The following is a 15985-nucleotide window of genomic DNA, read 5'->3' as shown; positions in this document are numbered from 1 at the left end:
TGAACCACTGTTTGATACTGCTCTTACACTCAGGGACAGGAGTTCTGGGAATGCAGAACTGTCCAGGATCTCTGCGCAAAGAATTCTTACGGGGGACCTGTGATAGGTGACACCTGAAAAAACTAAGACTGTCAATAGTTGTGATGTTTGAACTTCAGTAATCAGAATCTCATTTAAATAAGGTTGAAAATAACCTAAGGACAGATCAGCTTTTGTTTTTGTAGTAGGTTCTTGGGATCATCAGCCAATGCCATATCAGTGTGATTTCACAAATCACTTCACTTATATTTGATTCTTTCCTAAAGTGGTGTGAGGTCTGAGATTAACACACTTATTTGGACCTAGGCCAGCTGAGACTCACACTTCTTTTCAGAACATGGACACAATGAAGTACTGCAAAATTAGATAAATAAGTAGATCTTCAGTAGTTTTCTTGAATATTCAAGTAGTTTGACTCTAAGAGAGATTCAGGGATATAGAGCAGAGATTTTCATCTTATCTGGATGAATGTTTAATTTGTTCTTAATGCCAAAATTACATCTGAGACTCCTTAGCTTGACTCATGAAATCTGTCCTTTTTGTTCTCATCCTGAGGACTTGCAAGATGAACAAACTTTCCTGCCCTGCAGTAACTGCCCTTAGCGTTGGCGTGCCTCTGAGCTGAACAAGCACCTTTCTCCAGAGATGCTTTTGAATTTACTCGTTTCTTTGCCACTTTCTACCTCACCAGCTTTCTCATTTCACAGTCCAGCCTGTGGTCTCTTCTAAGCCTTAAGTGGAAAACTACAGTAGCTAAATTGGCCTAAAGTACTGTTCTTCCTTGAAAACTGACTGCATCAAAATGCACCTTTTCAATCACTAGACCTGCTCCTTGCAAACACTGAGTATCATTTTTGCTTAACTTTCCAACTAAAATGAGAGAAAGCCCTTCAAAGGAAATACAATTACAGGACAGCAAACTAGTTTTTGTTTCAGACTCTGCAGTGCCAACAGAATTGTTAACTGGGTTCCAATTGCAAAATTATTATGGCTAATGATGGAGCATCAGAGAGAACCAGCTTCAATTTAAGGATGGGTTTTGATGCTATTTTGCAGGACTGACTAGGTGAAGGTGTGGGGCAATAATAGTTTGAATAAACCACTGGTAATGCTGGAAATAGAGTGCCAGGCTTGAGTTATGTTGAAATAAGCTGATTTTCAAGGAGGGAGGGTACCCTTATCTGCTCTGACTTCCGATGTCTAAACTGTGAGACAGTTCTTTAGTCAGTGGCAAGTTACAGGTTATTCTAGCACATGATTCATCTGCCTCTTTTTGTATGTCTACATGAGGAGGAGCAGTGCTGACAGGGACCTTTTCTGTCTGCTAACTAAAAGAAGGGTCTGGACCAGGAGCTCATGTAGATACACCTCTATTGTAGGTATATACAGTCGGAGAGGCAGCTCCTACCCTTTCACTTGGTCCTTTTGAAATGGAAAGATGTCCACTGAGCCATTTCAAGCTGGGCTCACACAATTTCCAGTTGTCCTTTGAAATTTTGACTGGTCTATCTCTTGTGTGTGAGCTGAGTGGGTCCAGTGCAGAGTCAGAGAAAGGAGGAGGGGTGGCAGCTGGGGTCCTGTAAGTACAAATGCGTGACTGAGGGCACCTTCTGGGCCAAGCAGACTTTCTGCCTTTAGCGCACTTGGATGAAACCAACTTCATGGCTTGTTCCATGGCCAGCAGCTGAGCACACTGGCCAGCAGGTCCCAAAAGACCATCACTGGGCTTCCAATAAGCAGGTTTGGGGGCTTTTTCTGATCACAGAGCATCCCATACTGGTAGCTTCAATCACACCTGCCGTTCAAGAAATGGGCAGACAGACAAATGATTGTAGGAGCCCTCCAGTGCAAGCTGAGGACTACACTTCCTCTGATATAATCCCAGAGCCTTTTGCCCCCATCTGCCTTTCTCACGTTGCAGTGGTATGTGTTCCTTGTTAGATATAATGCTGATCTGAATGATCCCGGACCCCACAAGTCAACAGCAGAGGTGACTCATACCAGCCCTCACAGTCATTTCAGAAAGCAAACTCTGGCCTTTTTTTGACAGAGACAATGGCAGAAGGAACTCAGAAGTGTTATTAAAATGCTCACTGATCTTTCTTGTCCCTCCTCCTCCTCCTTTATTTACTCTTGTCAAGATAGCTTTCCTAAGAAAGACAGAGCAGCAGCTGGACTTGATTATTTCCTTAACTTGTGCAAACCCTGGGGCTTGTGAGAAAGAAGGTGGGCAGCATGTGAGGTTTTAATATACATTTACCAGAAGTTAATGAACAAGCACAGAACCTTGAGGGCATACAGCAATGTTGTCTTTAATTTTATTAAATATTTATGCAGCTCTTTTCTTCTTTGGGGCAAAGTACAGCTGCTCCTGAATATTTTTAATTACCAAGTCACTGCTAGGCATTTTTGACTGTGCAGGTTGGACCCACTGAGAATGGTTAAACTGAATGTTGAGAGAAAGAGCGTTAGGGACTCTCTGAACCTTTTAAGGTAGCAGGATTTTTGCCCTCCAAAAATGTAACAGTAGCAGCCTGGGTCACTGGGGACACAGCACAATTTTGTCTTACCAAAGCTCTCTCTGGAAAATTCTGTTGGCAATTCAGATTCTGAAGGGGTGAAAGATAAAACTCAGAGTATCTTAAAGGGCACAGAGAGCTTTCAATGCAGTTGCTTCTGTGATGTCTGTGTTTCCACAGAGGTTCCATGCATTGGCATTTGTTAACTTGCTTTAGGCAAAAATCCAGCATCCCTTCTTATTCCTCCCTTGAATTCAGCCGGCCAATACGGGATATGCATAAGAGCCTAATTCAGAGCTTATTAAAACTTGTGGAAAGCTTTGGATTAATCCTGTTGCTTCATCATTGTGTTAGCACCCAAGGGCAGCTATAAAAATCATGAAGCTCTGTGTGCTTCCACTCTTTGGTGGTCCCAGAAAGCAGCAGTACTGTGAATCTTCCCCACATGACACAATATCATGTAGTCCTTAGACTACCAAGCTGGCTTGTTGTTTTACTGTGAGAAAAGCATCAGCTGTGTTTTTATTGCTGGCCAGTCATAGCTCGGTCAGAATAGGGAGGCCGTTAATGTGTATACCTTGGCTAGTTGTTCAGAAGTACTCCTAGTGTTTTACATTCCTAACTACTTTCTTAGGAAAAAGTGTCACCTTGGAATTAGTCTGGTATGTTCTGAAAGCAAAGACCGCAAAAACCAAATTGAGAGAACACAGGAAATGAAATTATTATAGATTAATAAAAAAGAATTATATTTCTTTCTGAACCCCTGTCTCTATTTTGTTAGCAAAAGAAGCACAAATCTGCCAGTGTTTTGCAAGGTTAGTGGTCTTGGTGTTGTCAGGTGTTGCTTATCTTCCAAGAAAATGTTCCTGCCCCTCAAACTAATCAAGTACTTTATCGCTGGATGAGCCTAATCCATGCCGTTCCGTCGTGCAGCCAAGCGCCACCAGCAAACACATTGGGGAACAAAAATGTCACCTAAAATTCTGAGCTAACTTTAGTGAATGGGTACCAGGATGCACTTGTTATTTATTGTCTCCATAGTGACTATGGCTATGAAAGGCACAGCAACAACCAGTGTGTCCCAGCCTTCTGGTTCAACCCGTCCTCCCTGTCCAAGGGTTGCAGCATTGGTCAAAGCTACTTGAACAGTACTGGGTAAGTGAGCTTAGTATTTTTGGTGACCTTGTAGTAGACAAGAGAACCTAGATGGTCCTTGTTCTCTGCATCCCGCCTCACTGTTTTCCAGTCTTATTTGTGAGGTAATATTTGCAGCAGCATCCGTATGGAACATTGTCTCATTCCTTAGAGACAGGGAGAAGCACATTAACATAAGTGACAGGTAGATATTGTATTGCTATCAAGTGATGTATGATCCCTGGAGCCCAGACTTGGAGCTCTCCTTTGCTGCAAAATTAAAATACGAATCAAGAAGGTCTATCTGAGCAACGTCTGAACATTTAAAAGGACAGGCTCAAGGTATTTCACATCATTTTTCATTGAACCTTTTCCCATCTTACAGCATTTATTTATAACAGCTTCTGGGGAGGCTCAAATGTGCAGTTTTTGTCCTCATAAAAAAAATTTTCCCCTGTCATTTTCACTTTGTGTATACAGAGCCTTGAGTTTTCAGGGAAGTTACACATGCTGGTTTCTCGTGGTTTCGTCCAGAACAGATGGCAAGTGTTGGTTTATTATGGTAGTGTTGTTCTGCAAATGCTGTTCCATTATGGTGGGGTTTCTCTGAAATGTTGGTTGCACATGCTAGTGTGGAACTGTCATAGTCCTTCCCAGATGCTGTGTGCTCTGTAGACTTTGTAGGGCTGCTTCTGAGTCATGGGTCTGCATGCTGGTTTGTTATAACAGGGTTGTTTGTGGCTGGTTGATGAAGGTGGATGAAGAAAGTGGGGCTGCTGTGAGTCTGGAGTCACTTTACCTCAGAGACACCCTTTCAACTGAAAGATTGCTATGAATATGGGATATGATTGCAGGAGCCCTGGCCAGTATGACTGCCTGTAGCCTTCTTGACAGAGAGCAAGAAGAAAATAGCTGGGTTCTGGGTCTTATTCCATCCTGTGTGACTAGTGGGAAATTACTAGTAGGCGTTAATCCCGCTGAACAACACGGTGAGTTGCCAGGTGCCTTGCAAATTAGCTAATTTCTTTGCTTCCAAGCAGAGCCAGGAGAAAAACCCATTCCTTGAATCATTTTAAAATTGGAGGAGACAAAGCCCTTGCCAGATCATTCCAAGTGTTTTCTAGCAGAATACAGGCGTACAGAATGTAATAAAAAGCATAATAAAAAGCTGGGATGCAAGGGGCAATCCTGCAGGCACCAGGAGTTCGGGGGAGCTCTCTGGCTTTTAGCAGCAGAGAGTAATTCACCTCCACAATGTGCGTCTGTTCTCAGTGGTGCCACTGAGAGTCTGGAGAAGGTTGGATTGTGATTTGTTTGATTTTCGCTAGTTTAATAAAGCATTAAGTTTCTTTAATTCTCCTTCTCAGTGAAGGAATTGTGCAGGCAGTTAGTCTGTGGGAAAAAAAAAACCTACATTAGTATGGAAAAACAAAAGAAAGAGACTTTTCCACCACTCTCCTGAGCCTTCCTTTTGTTACCACTTCCCAGGTACCGAAGGATTGTATCTAACAACTGCACAGATGGCTTGCGAGAGAAATACATGGCTAAGATGGAGAAATGCCCTGGAAAAGCACCTCAGGGACTGCACATCCTCACCGATGATGGAAAATTGGTCGCGGAGCAGGGGCACAATGCCACGTTCATCATCCTCATGGAAGAGGTGTGTCACTGGGCTCAGAGAACGTTTTGCAGCATGGCAGGACTTGCACCCTTTTTCCTTTAGCTGTCAGGCCAAAGAGAGGAAAATAGCGGTCAGGTGGCGATCACAAAATGCTGAACACTTCTGAGACTTAGGAGTAGGACTCAGGGCAGTAGGCTGTACACAGAATTTATGGACAATCGTATTGGGTCAGACCAAAGTTGTATTTGGCTAGTTATCTTTTCTATCATGAGGAAGCTGATGCTGAAGAAGGATAGGAAAGCTGGGCAAGAATATATTTCCACATCAAGCTCTTTCCACCTCCAGCAAGCTGTAGCTTTGAGAGCTTCTGAAGCAGAGATGGTGTCTCTGTGCTTAACGTTTCTTAGTTTCTGGGATGCAAAGCTCCTGCACTGTCTTAGCTGAAGCCTTGTTGGGAAAGTTTATGAGGGCTGAGGAACATTTTCAGACTCGTAGGGAGCAATGAGAAAGGCTCAAATGTTGTTCCTTTACAGTAGGAACTGGACCTTCCCAGGGCACCTCTGAACTCCCCAGTCAGGATCTGTTTTATTTATAATGTTGCCAGATTCCCTCTGTAGCTAGCATTAGGATAAATGATATCAGGCTGAGCTGGTGACTGAAGCATCAAAATATTTAGACACTTCTGGTGGTTTCTCTGAGTCAGATATCCCTCTCCTTGGCTAACACTGCCATCTAAGTCCCTAGTGACTGTAGCAGCGTGTATGGTGCAGCCTGTGCCACCAAGGTCTGTGGCCCAGTGGTGGGCTGCATAGCTAAGGCACTTGATAAGTCTTATGGGCTGACAGAAGGGGTCCTCCAATGACTTTTTGCCTCTGCTGGTCTGTGGTTTGGTGCCAAAGGCATGTGTGACTACACCAGAAAAATCCTTGCTGTGTTTGCAGCTACCACAATTCCTCTGCTGGCTTTTCTAGCGCAGAGACGTACCAGCTGCTGACTACCCACAGGAAGAGGTTAAGGGCGGCTCAAGTTCAGAGTAGAAAAGACAGTATTTTTCCTACCATGGCTTGTGTTACATCTGTTCTGTGACTAAACAGAAGGGCCAATTCACAACCTTACTTCAAGCATCTTTGGATGTCTCAGGATAGGCAGCCAGGCAGTGAGGTGGTATTGGAGAACCACAAGTGGATTTTGTCTTCTGCTCTGTTCCATATACTTCTTTTTTGGGATAGAGCCAGACAGGTCACAGTTATGAACATAGGAACAACAATATCAGACAGACTAGAGGCCTGTTTCTTCAGTATCCTGCCTCTGACAGCAACCAGTAGCTGATCTCCAGGGAAATCGTGTTAGAAACAGTGCAACTGTAGATTGCCCCTTCCCCTCCCAGTCCCAGTGTAGCCTCTATTGGCAACTTAGACCTGCAAGAACACAAGAAGCTGGTGTAAGTCTGGGCATATTGCCTCAGAAAAGTTTTTCTAATAAAACCGTATTTTTTTTTTTTAAACAGACATACTTCTATTAATTTAAAATCTTCTACAGAAATTAAATGGTTCATCAGGACCACTCTAATCTGACAGGGCCTCTTTGCGTACTTCTTCAGAGGTTCACACATCCTCTGCTTTTACACAAAGGGGATTTCTTGCCTACCTGGCTGATTCTTTTATATTCTGCAGACTTAACATGGTAAGACGATTTGTATAGACACTAGTGAGTGGGAGTTCAGAAAAGAACAGACATAATCTAAAAATTAGGAATCTAGTAGTAATTTATTAGGGAACTCAAGTGGAACTGCTGCATACAAGGAATGATAAACAGATGGGGAATAAGGTAGCAGTCAAGGTAGCTGAAGAGTAGAGTCTTTACAAGCCTTTACACGACTTCAGAGTTTGAAGAGGCAGCTGAATAAATAGGTGAAGATCTTTGGCTCTACGTCCTGTGTCCAAAAATAAGGATAGTTAGAAAGCCATCTCATTGCAGCATTCTTTTCTGAGGGAAAAGGATTTTTAAGTAAATATCTTCATTGGTGAACAGCATATTCCACAGAGAATTTTGTGCTGAGTTTATTTCTTAAAAGAAAAGCAATTTTAAGAGAAAAAAAAAGAGAGAGAGATTTGTGGCAAAAATATTCCAGTCTTTCAGTGTGAACCTGCGAATGTTTGAAGGCAAAATCAGGAAAACATATGAATTTTCATCAAAATATTTTCTGATAGATGGAGAAAATCATTTCCCAAGAAGCCTTAATTGTTACATACCCTCCTCTCATGCAGATTAATTCCTTCTTCCCTCTGCTTTCTCTACGCAGTCTCTTTCTTGCTACTTTTTATTGTACCTATGTCTACACTCACCTTCTGAGCTGAACTGTAGTCTGACAAGCCCTCTGATGGATAAATCTGTAGCCTCTCTTCAGCCTCTGTGCTACCCCAGACTCCTATCCTGATCAGTAACTTTGTAGTTAGTGATTGGTTACTTCCTACCATCTAAATAATACACCCTCAATATATCAGTACAAGTGATTGGACTTTATGCTGTCCAGTGATAAATGACTATATCATAGTTCATGGAAAACTGATCTTCTCAGGATTTACAGGTTTAGCTTTAGTAGAATTGTCCACAATGGTAATTCAGAATACATGCATGGCAATGTCAATGAGCAGAAGAATGCAAAGTGACTGATGATTTTGTTATATTTTTAGAAATACGGGGCTGGGCTTTGACTTGGACTGTGTATGTATGTATAAAGAAGCATGAAGAAATAAGAATCCCTTTTACTTTTTTTTTTTAATCTCAGTTTGTGCTTAAGCACAGAAATAATAAATTGTCTAAAATGTTGTTGTATGGAACTGTGTTCTTAACCAGACCTGTGCCTCTCTCTGCACCTGACCATTCCTTGTCAGCCCCAGCTCCCCTCTGAAGGGTGCATAAATTTCCCCTCAGGCCTAAATGATTGTTTATGTGGAAGCACCAGTTACTGAACTGTTCTGGCCCCTTGTCTTCTGTTTATACCATTTCACAGCTTCCCTCTTTCAGTAATTACACGGTGATGATAAAGCTCAATAACAGGGTGGTAACTGCAAATGAGCTGAGAAGGCAAGTAGTGATGATTCAAAGAACAAGCCCGAGCTCCAAACTTTGTGATAGCGCTTAATTCATTCTCTTTTCATGGTTTACAGGCTTAAAGCAATAAAATGCGCCTCTTGAATATAAATGGAGAGCAATGATTTTTATCCATTTGAAATGCCTCCACTTCATTGTTCAATGCCTGACATCATGTATGGGGCTAGCACACTTCCTTTAATACTTTATTTCCTAGATACAGAGGTAGGAAAGGAGAGGAAAAAAGAGGATTAGTATGATGGGCTGGCTTTGCATTGAAGACCCAACTTTTGTAACTGGGTGGAAAAATCATCTACTTCTGCTTAGCCATGAGAAGTCTATTCCTGCTTCTTTACTTCAAACCTTCCATTTCAAATAGAATCAGACTGTGGAAGCAAGGAGGAAATATAAAATTGTAAGGCATGAGAGAGGAGCTGCCATGATGGGTGCAAGATATTTCAACCCAAGGTCAGCAGTGATGAATCCAGCGCGGATCAAATTTTTATCTTCTGCTCAGTGTCTTCCACGTGAGATGAGCTTGTGGTCTTGATACATTCCCTTGAGAAGTAGTTCTGAAGGATTTAACAAGCTGTAGGAGCGTTTCTATCAGATAATTCCGTATCCCAAGAGTGTAATTTTGTCCCTGCTAGGGAGTTCTGCAGTGACTCAAAAAACTCGGTCAGAAAGATTTTGTTGGCTACTCAGTATTACATACGGGTTTTAGTGTCACTTTCGCTCTAGTCCTCTATGTTTTATTTTTGGTTTCTGCTGTATTTTTAATGTCCCAATAGGACAGAGGTGAAAATGGAGCCCTAATAAAGTCAAATAGCAAAAGTCCCCTGGCTCTTGTGGAATGGGAAAGAGAGGGATAACACTTCTCACCAAATATCCATCTTGCAAAAACTACACGGAATGATCTTGATTACATGAGTGTGTACCTGAAGACTCAAAAATATATACTCAAGGCAAATTCACATCTGATATGTACCCCTCCTACACACTGATTTATTAATGTAGATATACTCTGTAAGGTAGATGCAGTGTATGGGGCATCCTGTGGTTCTGGTTGTCCACAATGGGAACCTGGCGTGCTGTATGTGTTTCGAGGTTTCTGAAGATACAGATCAGGTGTCTATCTCAGACCTGGGAAAAGTATCAAAACACACCATCTTTTTGTGTCAGTACAACCATTGCTCTTTAAGCAGGCTGATGCCAATTGCCAGTGAGACAGCAGCTCCCATGAATTTGGAGTCAGTGGGAGGCAAGAACTAGGACCCCGGCCTCTCATGGATGTCTCTGTCTCTGCCAGAGCCTTTGTCATGTGATGCCACCTTTGGTATCAGTTGCTGGTCATTTGGGTTAGAACAGTCTGTGAGCTATTTAATCTTGATTCAAGGACCTTTTTCCTCCTATGATCCAGCCAGTATTCTGTCTTTCTCCTAATTGTCCTGGGATGATGATAAGTTGTGATATGAAATGGGTTCGTGCTACATATGAATGTGCTCAGACCATACAAAAAATCTTTTATGGCGGTGGTGTTCACTGTCAGAATTTAAGCTACAAACCAACAAGTGTTTAACCACACAGGTAAATTTGGGAACCAGTGCTCAGGGGGGAAGCTGGATCTGTCACTCCTAAAACTTACAGGGACTGTCACATGTGTGGTAGTCCCCCAACAGTTTTTTCCCTTTGTCTCATCTGCATAGTTCTTGTAGGAAGCCGTGCTTTATTTTGTACAATAACTGGATGAGAGGTTTTAGTGAATTCTGTGAGTTCAGTGATCTTTTGCAGTGAACTCACTAGAGGCAGCAGGCTGCAGAGTTAGAGTTGGTTACGAAAGGGTTGGAAATTAGAACTGGTTATGAGTTACATGGCCGTTTCCCTTCCTTAATACTGGAAATGCACATTAGCTTTCATCCTGACTCCGTGCACTTACAGCAAATGGTGTTTATGAGGTGAACCTGAAGTACTGCAACATTTTCCATATAAAAATAAAAACTGATAGTTACAGTTAGGAGCAGAGATTATTTTTACACTGGAATCCCACTCTCACTCTCAGCACAGCTTGGGATTGGTTTCTGTTTTGTGCTGGGAGCATCTCCAAAATGCGGTGGTACCTCCTTCACCCATACTGAATACAGTGGAGTCCTTTTCATGAAAGCAAAAGGGTTGGGGCAATACAGCTCGTATGTATGCAGAAAGCTAAAGAGATGTATCTGATATGTAATTTTAGTTCAGTTTAGTGCAATCATTACAGTGGGCTTTAGTTCTGTTTAAATTAGACTTGTTTTTTGTTACATTTAGTCAGCTAGTCAGTTTAGTCATCTGGGGATAAGTATAAAATAAGGCTCCCAGGAACTGAAATAACAGACACTCCTCCTGTTCAACTACAGTGATTTAAAGCATAATTTAAATTAAAACAATGCAGTTGCTGCCTCTAGACAATACCTGCAGTTCTGGAATCTTGTCTGGTGTTCTGTCCTTCATGTAATAGCTGTCGTTGAGAGTAATCCTAGAAGAGATTTTTCTCGTCATCTACTCCCTATCTCTATCTTGACTGGCATTAGATGAATGCTGTCAGTCCTTGGTGTGGGACTCAACCCACATAAATTCAGCTGTCCAAAAGTTACATGTCTGGCTGAAACTAGTCATCTAGACTCTCTCTATTATCAGGGTAGGGAGATAGACACTTGCAGAGGATAATTCATGTCACCTGTCGCAGACATTTTGTCTTAGGGTGGGATATATTGGTCTGTGCAGGTGTCGCTCTCTTTCCACCAACTATTCAGGAAGCCTGGAAAACTAGCTAAATGGTAAAGAGTCTCAATAACTGGGTGCAGTTTCTTTGAAACATCTTAGAGGGCCACATCAACAATTGTTCTGTCTCCAGAGTGTCCCTAATGATCCCATATGCACCTTGCAATTCATCTCAAGTAGACATTTAGCCTGCCATGAATGCAGTGCCATGGACTGCGTGGACATCACCCATTTGAGGGACATCACCCATTCAGCAGTTGGCTGTGCAAAGACCTGGCCACTTCGCTGACACATAACCACCAACCATGTCTTGCACCAGATGATTCAAATGTGGTCCCCTTGGTATATCCTTGGCACTCTGTCCCGCCAGAATCACTGAACCCAAGATGGGAGAATAGCATCTCCTTACAGCTGTAAACGTTCAGCTGTTCTAAGCGCTGCTAGTATATAATTAACCTGATGTTGATTTGAGTCTGTCCCTGGTAGGGACTGACAGAACAAAGCTAGGCTTTTTTTGGTAAACCTCTGAGTTTGTGCCCATGCTAATGAAACGGAGCTGAGCAGTGGCATGGAGGGTAATTCAAATCACTCTTATCAGCCCAGTTTCCTAATCCAAACTTCTCTGTTGCAGGGTGATCTCCAGAGGACAAACATTCAGCTCGATTTTGGAGATGGCATTGCGGTATCCTATGCTAATTTCAGTCCTGTTGAGGATGGCATTCGACATGTTTATAAGACTGCTGGAATCTTTCAAGTGACAGCATATGCAGAAAACAGCCTGGGGTCTGACACCGCTGTTCTCTTCCTGCATGTGGTCTGTAAGTACTTCCAGCTGCTAGACTCCGTGGGTGAATGCTGACCCCACTGAAAATCCCTGCAACTTCAGTGGAGCCTAGGAAATCATGCAACCTCACCTACCTATGCAACTCACACTCTTCCAAAGGCTCGGACTTTTTAGGCACCCTTCTATCTTTCTAGGTAGATTTTATTGAATGTATTGAGGAGAAAATTCCTTTCCACACCAGTATATTTACAGCCTTCCCAGCTACAGAGAAAAGCTTGAAAATGTTTCTTAAGCTTTCTGAAAAGTGTCAGGGACCAAGCAGCATAAGAAACAAAGTCCAAATGCGTGTTTTCAATGTATTACTAATAACGAAGAGGTTCAACTAATCTACCAAGTTTTGAGTCACTGATTCAGGATTTGGGGAGGCTTTGGTGCTGATTACCTATGGCAAAAGCATAATAATGAGCATATTTCCTGGGATATGAATGTACTGAGGACTAATGTACTACTTTTCATGTTTCATGTATTTGATGTGCTCTCCTGACTTTCTCCTCCATTTGATAGGTGAATGCAATTTCTCTCCACTTGCACATAAACAGACTCAAATGTAGAGCCCCCAAGGGACGTTCTCAAAGCCACAGGAAACAGCAGAGAGTGTGAAACCTAGGATAAAACCTGGAAGATCCTGGATCTTTGTCCTGCTTTCAGACTGCTAGGTCTCCTGGGCTCCATCTGTGTTTGGATGCACCTTGTAGGTTGTGCTCTCAACAGTGTTCATAGACCATGTCCATCTTTCCCCTTAGCCGATCAGTATGCCTTCTCTTCTGTCTGCCTTTTACTTGATCTTTTCCACAGGAAGGAAGCAAGTCAGAAATTTCCAAAACACAAGAACGTTTTTCTTTCTAATTTCAAGCTCCCTATGTGAAGGAATAAATGTTCCTTGAAGCTTTTACCGTGCTCATAATTCCCTCAAAGTCAATCATGGCTGCATTTAACAACACGTTATTAGAGCATTAATTGTTTTTGCCTTCATCTTGGGCCATTAGCTGGCAAAAGTAGTGGTTATGTGGTAATAACAACCAACTTTGTATGGATTATTTAAATTTCTCATAGGAGCAGCTGTTTCATAGTGAGGACTTTAGAGCAAAATGGAAAGAGTGGCAGTTGCTTGGCCTTGTTGTGCCACTGCCCTCTTCTACCTCAACCTCTCGGATGTCTCCTTTGACTTTTATAGCCTTCTTGGGTGGCCAGCTTATTATATCAAGAGAAATATTTTCCAGGCATTTCACATGCATTCGCACCAACAATGAGAATTAAAAAATATCTCAGTGCTACGCTTGTATTATATTTGGATCTGCCGGTCAAAACAGGAGGTTTCACCTTGAAGGTCAATGTACAGACAGAATACCTCATGGTGAACCAGTTTCTGGCCACCCGGTCGGGAGTGTCAAGGACAGTTTAATGGTCTGCCAACTCCACATGACAGAGCTCCCCTCCATCTTTTGGGAGTATCACCCCATGTACAAACAAGAAGGATCAGTTACTACCTGACACCTCTCCTTGTAGTTCTGATCTGCACTACAAGCTCTTCCTCACCGTGTGATGTACAGCATGGACCTCCTACACTTTCTTGTAATCTGAAAATTAGACGCTTCTCTTCATGTCTGACACAGGAAATACAGCCTCTCCTTCATTATGTAACTGCATCTTCTCAGCAAGGTGGGATATCCAGCCGGAAGTGGATTCTATACCTTTCACACTAGGAGAGATTTTCAGTGAGTTATAGGAGGTTTGGTACAGATGCTACATATTTGGTATTAGCAAAGTCATACTGTTTCTACTGCTATTTAAATTACCCTTATTATAGCACCTGTCTGGTGCTGGAAGACGGTACTGAAAGAAAGGAGAAAGATGCTCCTTGGCCTCAAGCAACAATTATTCCCTCCCCTTAAGCTTTAGCAGTGGTCAGAAATCTTTTTACCCTTCTGGACTCTCCTGTCAAGCTGCTCATCCCCTCAGTTAAGGGAGGTGAAGATATTTTCGTTTTCGCTTATGTACACTATCGGAAAATCTTTGTGGGAACTTTTCTATTCTTGGGAACCCAGAGTATTATCATGGGCAAATTTCAGGAATCGCTTGCTGGTAGAGACCCCTTTTGAAAGGGAGGAAGAAGAATTAATTTCAAGGGGCCAAAACCAAGAACAGAGTCCCACTATGCTAGGAGCTGCACGTTCTGATGGTAAAAGAACAGCTCTTGCTTTCCAAAGTTCTTGTAGTTCGAGTAGGTGGAGGAGTGACTGATGTTCCCATTTCATACTTGAAGAGCTGAGAGGTAACATAATAATATCATCTCAGTTTAAATCAGCAAATCTTGTGCTTGCCAGAATTAACGTCTTCTCTAAAAAATATCTCCCTTCTTTCTTATTTCATCCTTTTCTTCTCACCGTGAAAGCCTATCGGTTTGCTGTGTTTTTAAATGTACCAACCAAAAAGGATCAGCAACATAGTTTGTCTAATGTGCAGCAGTTACCAGCTAAAATTCAGTAGCAGCAAAAATATGAAACAAGAAGAGGAGAAAAAAAATGCAGATGGAAGGAAGAGCTTTAAACGAAAAAATATCGGTATTTTTTCCATCTATTTTTTTCTGGAGAGGAAATGGCTTCTTAATTCTGGACTGGACTTAATACTCTGGTCTAGTTCTGGATGCTTCTATTAGATGTAATTTTACATTGACGCTTTTTGTTGTTCTTTTTTAAAGTCTTTGTGAAACAACCCTATCACTATCTCTATGTTAAATGCTTTGGCATGCCATTACACACATCTTCCAGTAGTTCCTGCCGTTTTGCTAATGAAAGCTGCAATGGGCTACAATAAAGTGTCACGGAAAATAAAATTTGGGCAAGTATAATTGTTTCCCCCCCTCCCCCCCAAAGAATTCTCAAGGTATGGCCCAAGTCAGAAAGATGCCAAGGGAACATTCTTGCCCAGCATCAAAAATCTTTGCTCTGAAGACCTCCCGAGGAGAAAAAATCAGTGTGTATTTAATCAATACTTCACGCGTCATCAGATTTTAGCCACCTTGGCTAAAATTTGCCCACAAATTTTGGTGGTCAGTGGATATATTTTCAAGGAAATGCTTTCTTGCCTCCTGTCCCTCAAGCTCTCAAGAGCAGCTTGTCCTGTCCAATGCATAGCCAGTTCATAGCCTTCAAACTGCATTTAAAAAATCTCTCTGTCTTCTAAACCCAGTACTGACCCTGTCTGAGATCAGCGCTGTGGAAAATGTGCGCTTCTGCCTTCCCTAGAATTAAGAATGATAAAGAATGGGTGATCTTTTTTATTAATGTTATCTTTCTCTCCTGCTTATTGACTGAGATTCTTTTGCATTGCTATAATAGAGTCTCAGTGCTGGCATAAGGCATTTGATTTATTTAAAGGAAAGATTCTTGCTGTTCACAACTGAGCAGGGAGGATTTAACTCAAAGCCTCTAGTAATAAGCTGCCTCTTCCCACAGGTCCAGTGGAGCACGTCCATCTGAGTGTCCCCTTTGTCACCGTCAGGAATAAGGATGTCAACATTACTGCAGTGGTTTGGCCCAGCCAGGCAGGCACGCTTACCTACTTCTGGTGGTTTGGTAACAGCACCAAGGTAGAGCCAACCTGTTTTACTTCCTGAACTTGTTGTACCAGACAGAGAATTCTTTGAGCTGTAATGAAAACCTGCCTTTGCTTATTTTGTATTCCCGTTTTTTTTCTTTATCTAAAAAAGTTTATTGTTATCTGACCTTTGTGAATTTGTTTCCTCCTATCTCATGTTGTTCTTAGGAGTCATTATTTTTTTACATTTGGTTGTTATCAGCCCTGCCAAGCTTTGAAGACCACTGTTATTACCAGAGTTCACTTGCAACTTAACTAAATTATATACCACTATATATGGGATAATAGTGGCTTTCAACACAGTGTTTAAAAACTGCTGGCATTCCAATAACCACGGGCCTTTCCATTCTGTACCAGTATGTAGTATATAATGCTGGATTC

General features: G+C 42.1%; 1 protein-coding gene across 1 annotated transcript in view; it reads left to right on the top strand.

Moving 5' to 3' along the window:
- SORCS3 (sortilin related VPS10 domain containing receptor 3) overlaps positions 1–15985 on the top strand; it is a 307446-nt gene that overhangs the window by 273089 nt on the left and 18372 nt on the right. Inside the window, exons 17-20 of the mRNA XM_068949693.1 lie at positions 3600–3713; positions 5181–5352; positions 11795–11981; positions 15463–15596. Of these exons, the coding sequence (XP_068805794.1) occupies positions 3600–3713; positions 5181–5352; positions 11795–11981; positions 15463–15596 (607 nt within the window). The remainder of the gene's footprint in view (positions 1–3599; positions 3714–5180; positions 5353–11794; positions 11982–15462; positions 15597–15985) is intronic.

This window comes from Struthio camelus, chromosome 7, assembly GCF_040807025.1.
Source record: "Struthio camelus isolate bStrCam1 chromosome 7, bStrCam1.hap1, whole genome shotgun sequence".
Lineage (NCBI taxonomy): Eukaryota > Metazoa > Chordata > Aves > Struthioniformes > Struthionidae > Struthio > Struthio camelus.
This window is presented reverse-complemented; position numbering and strand designations above follow the sequence as displayed.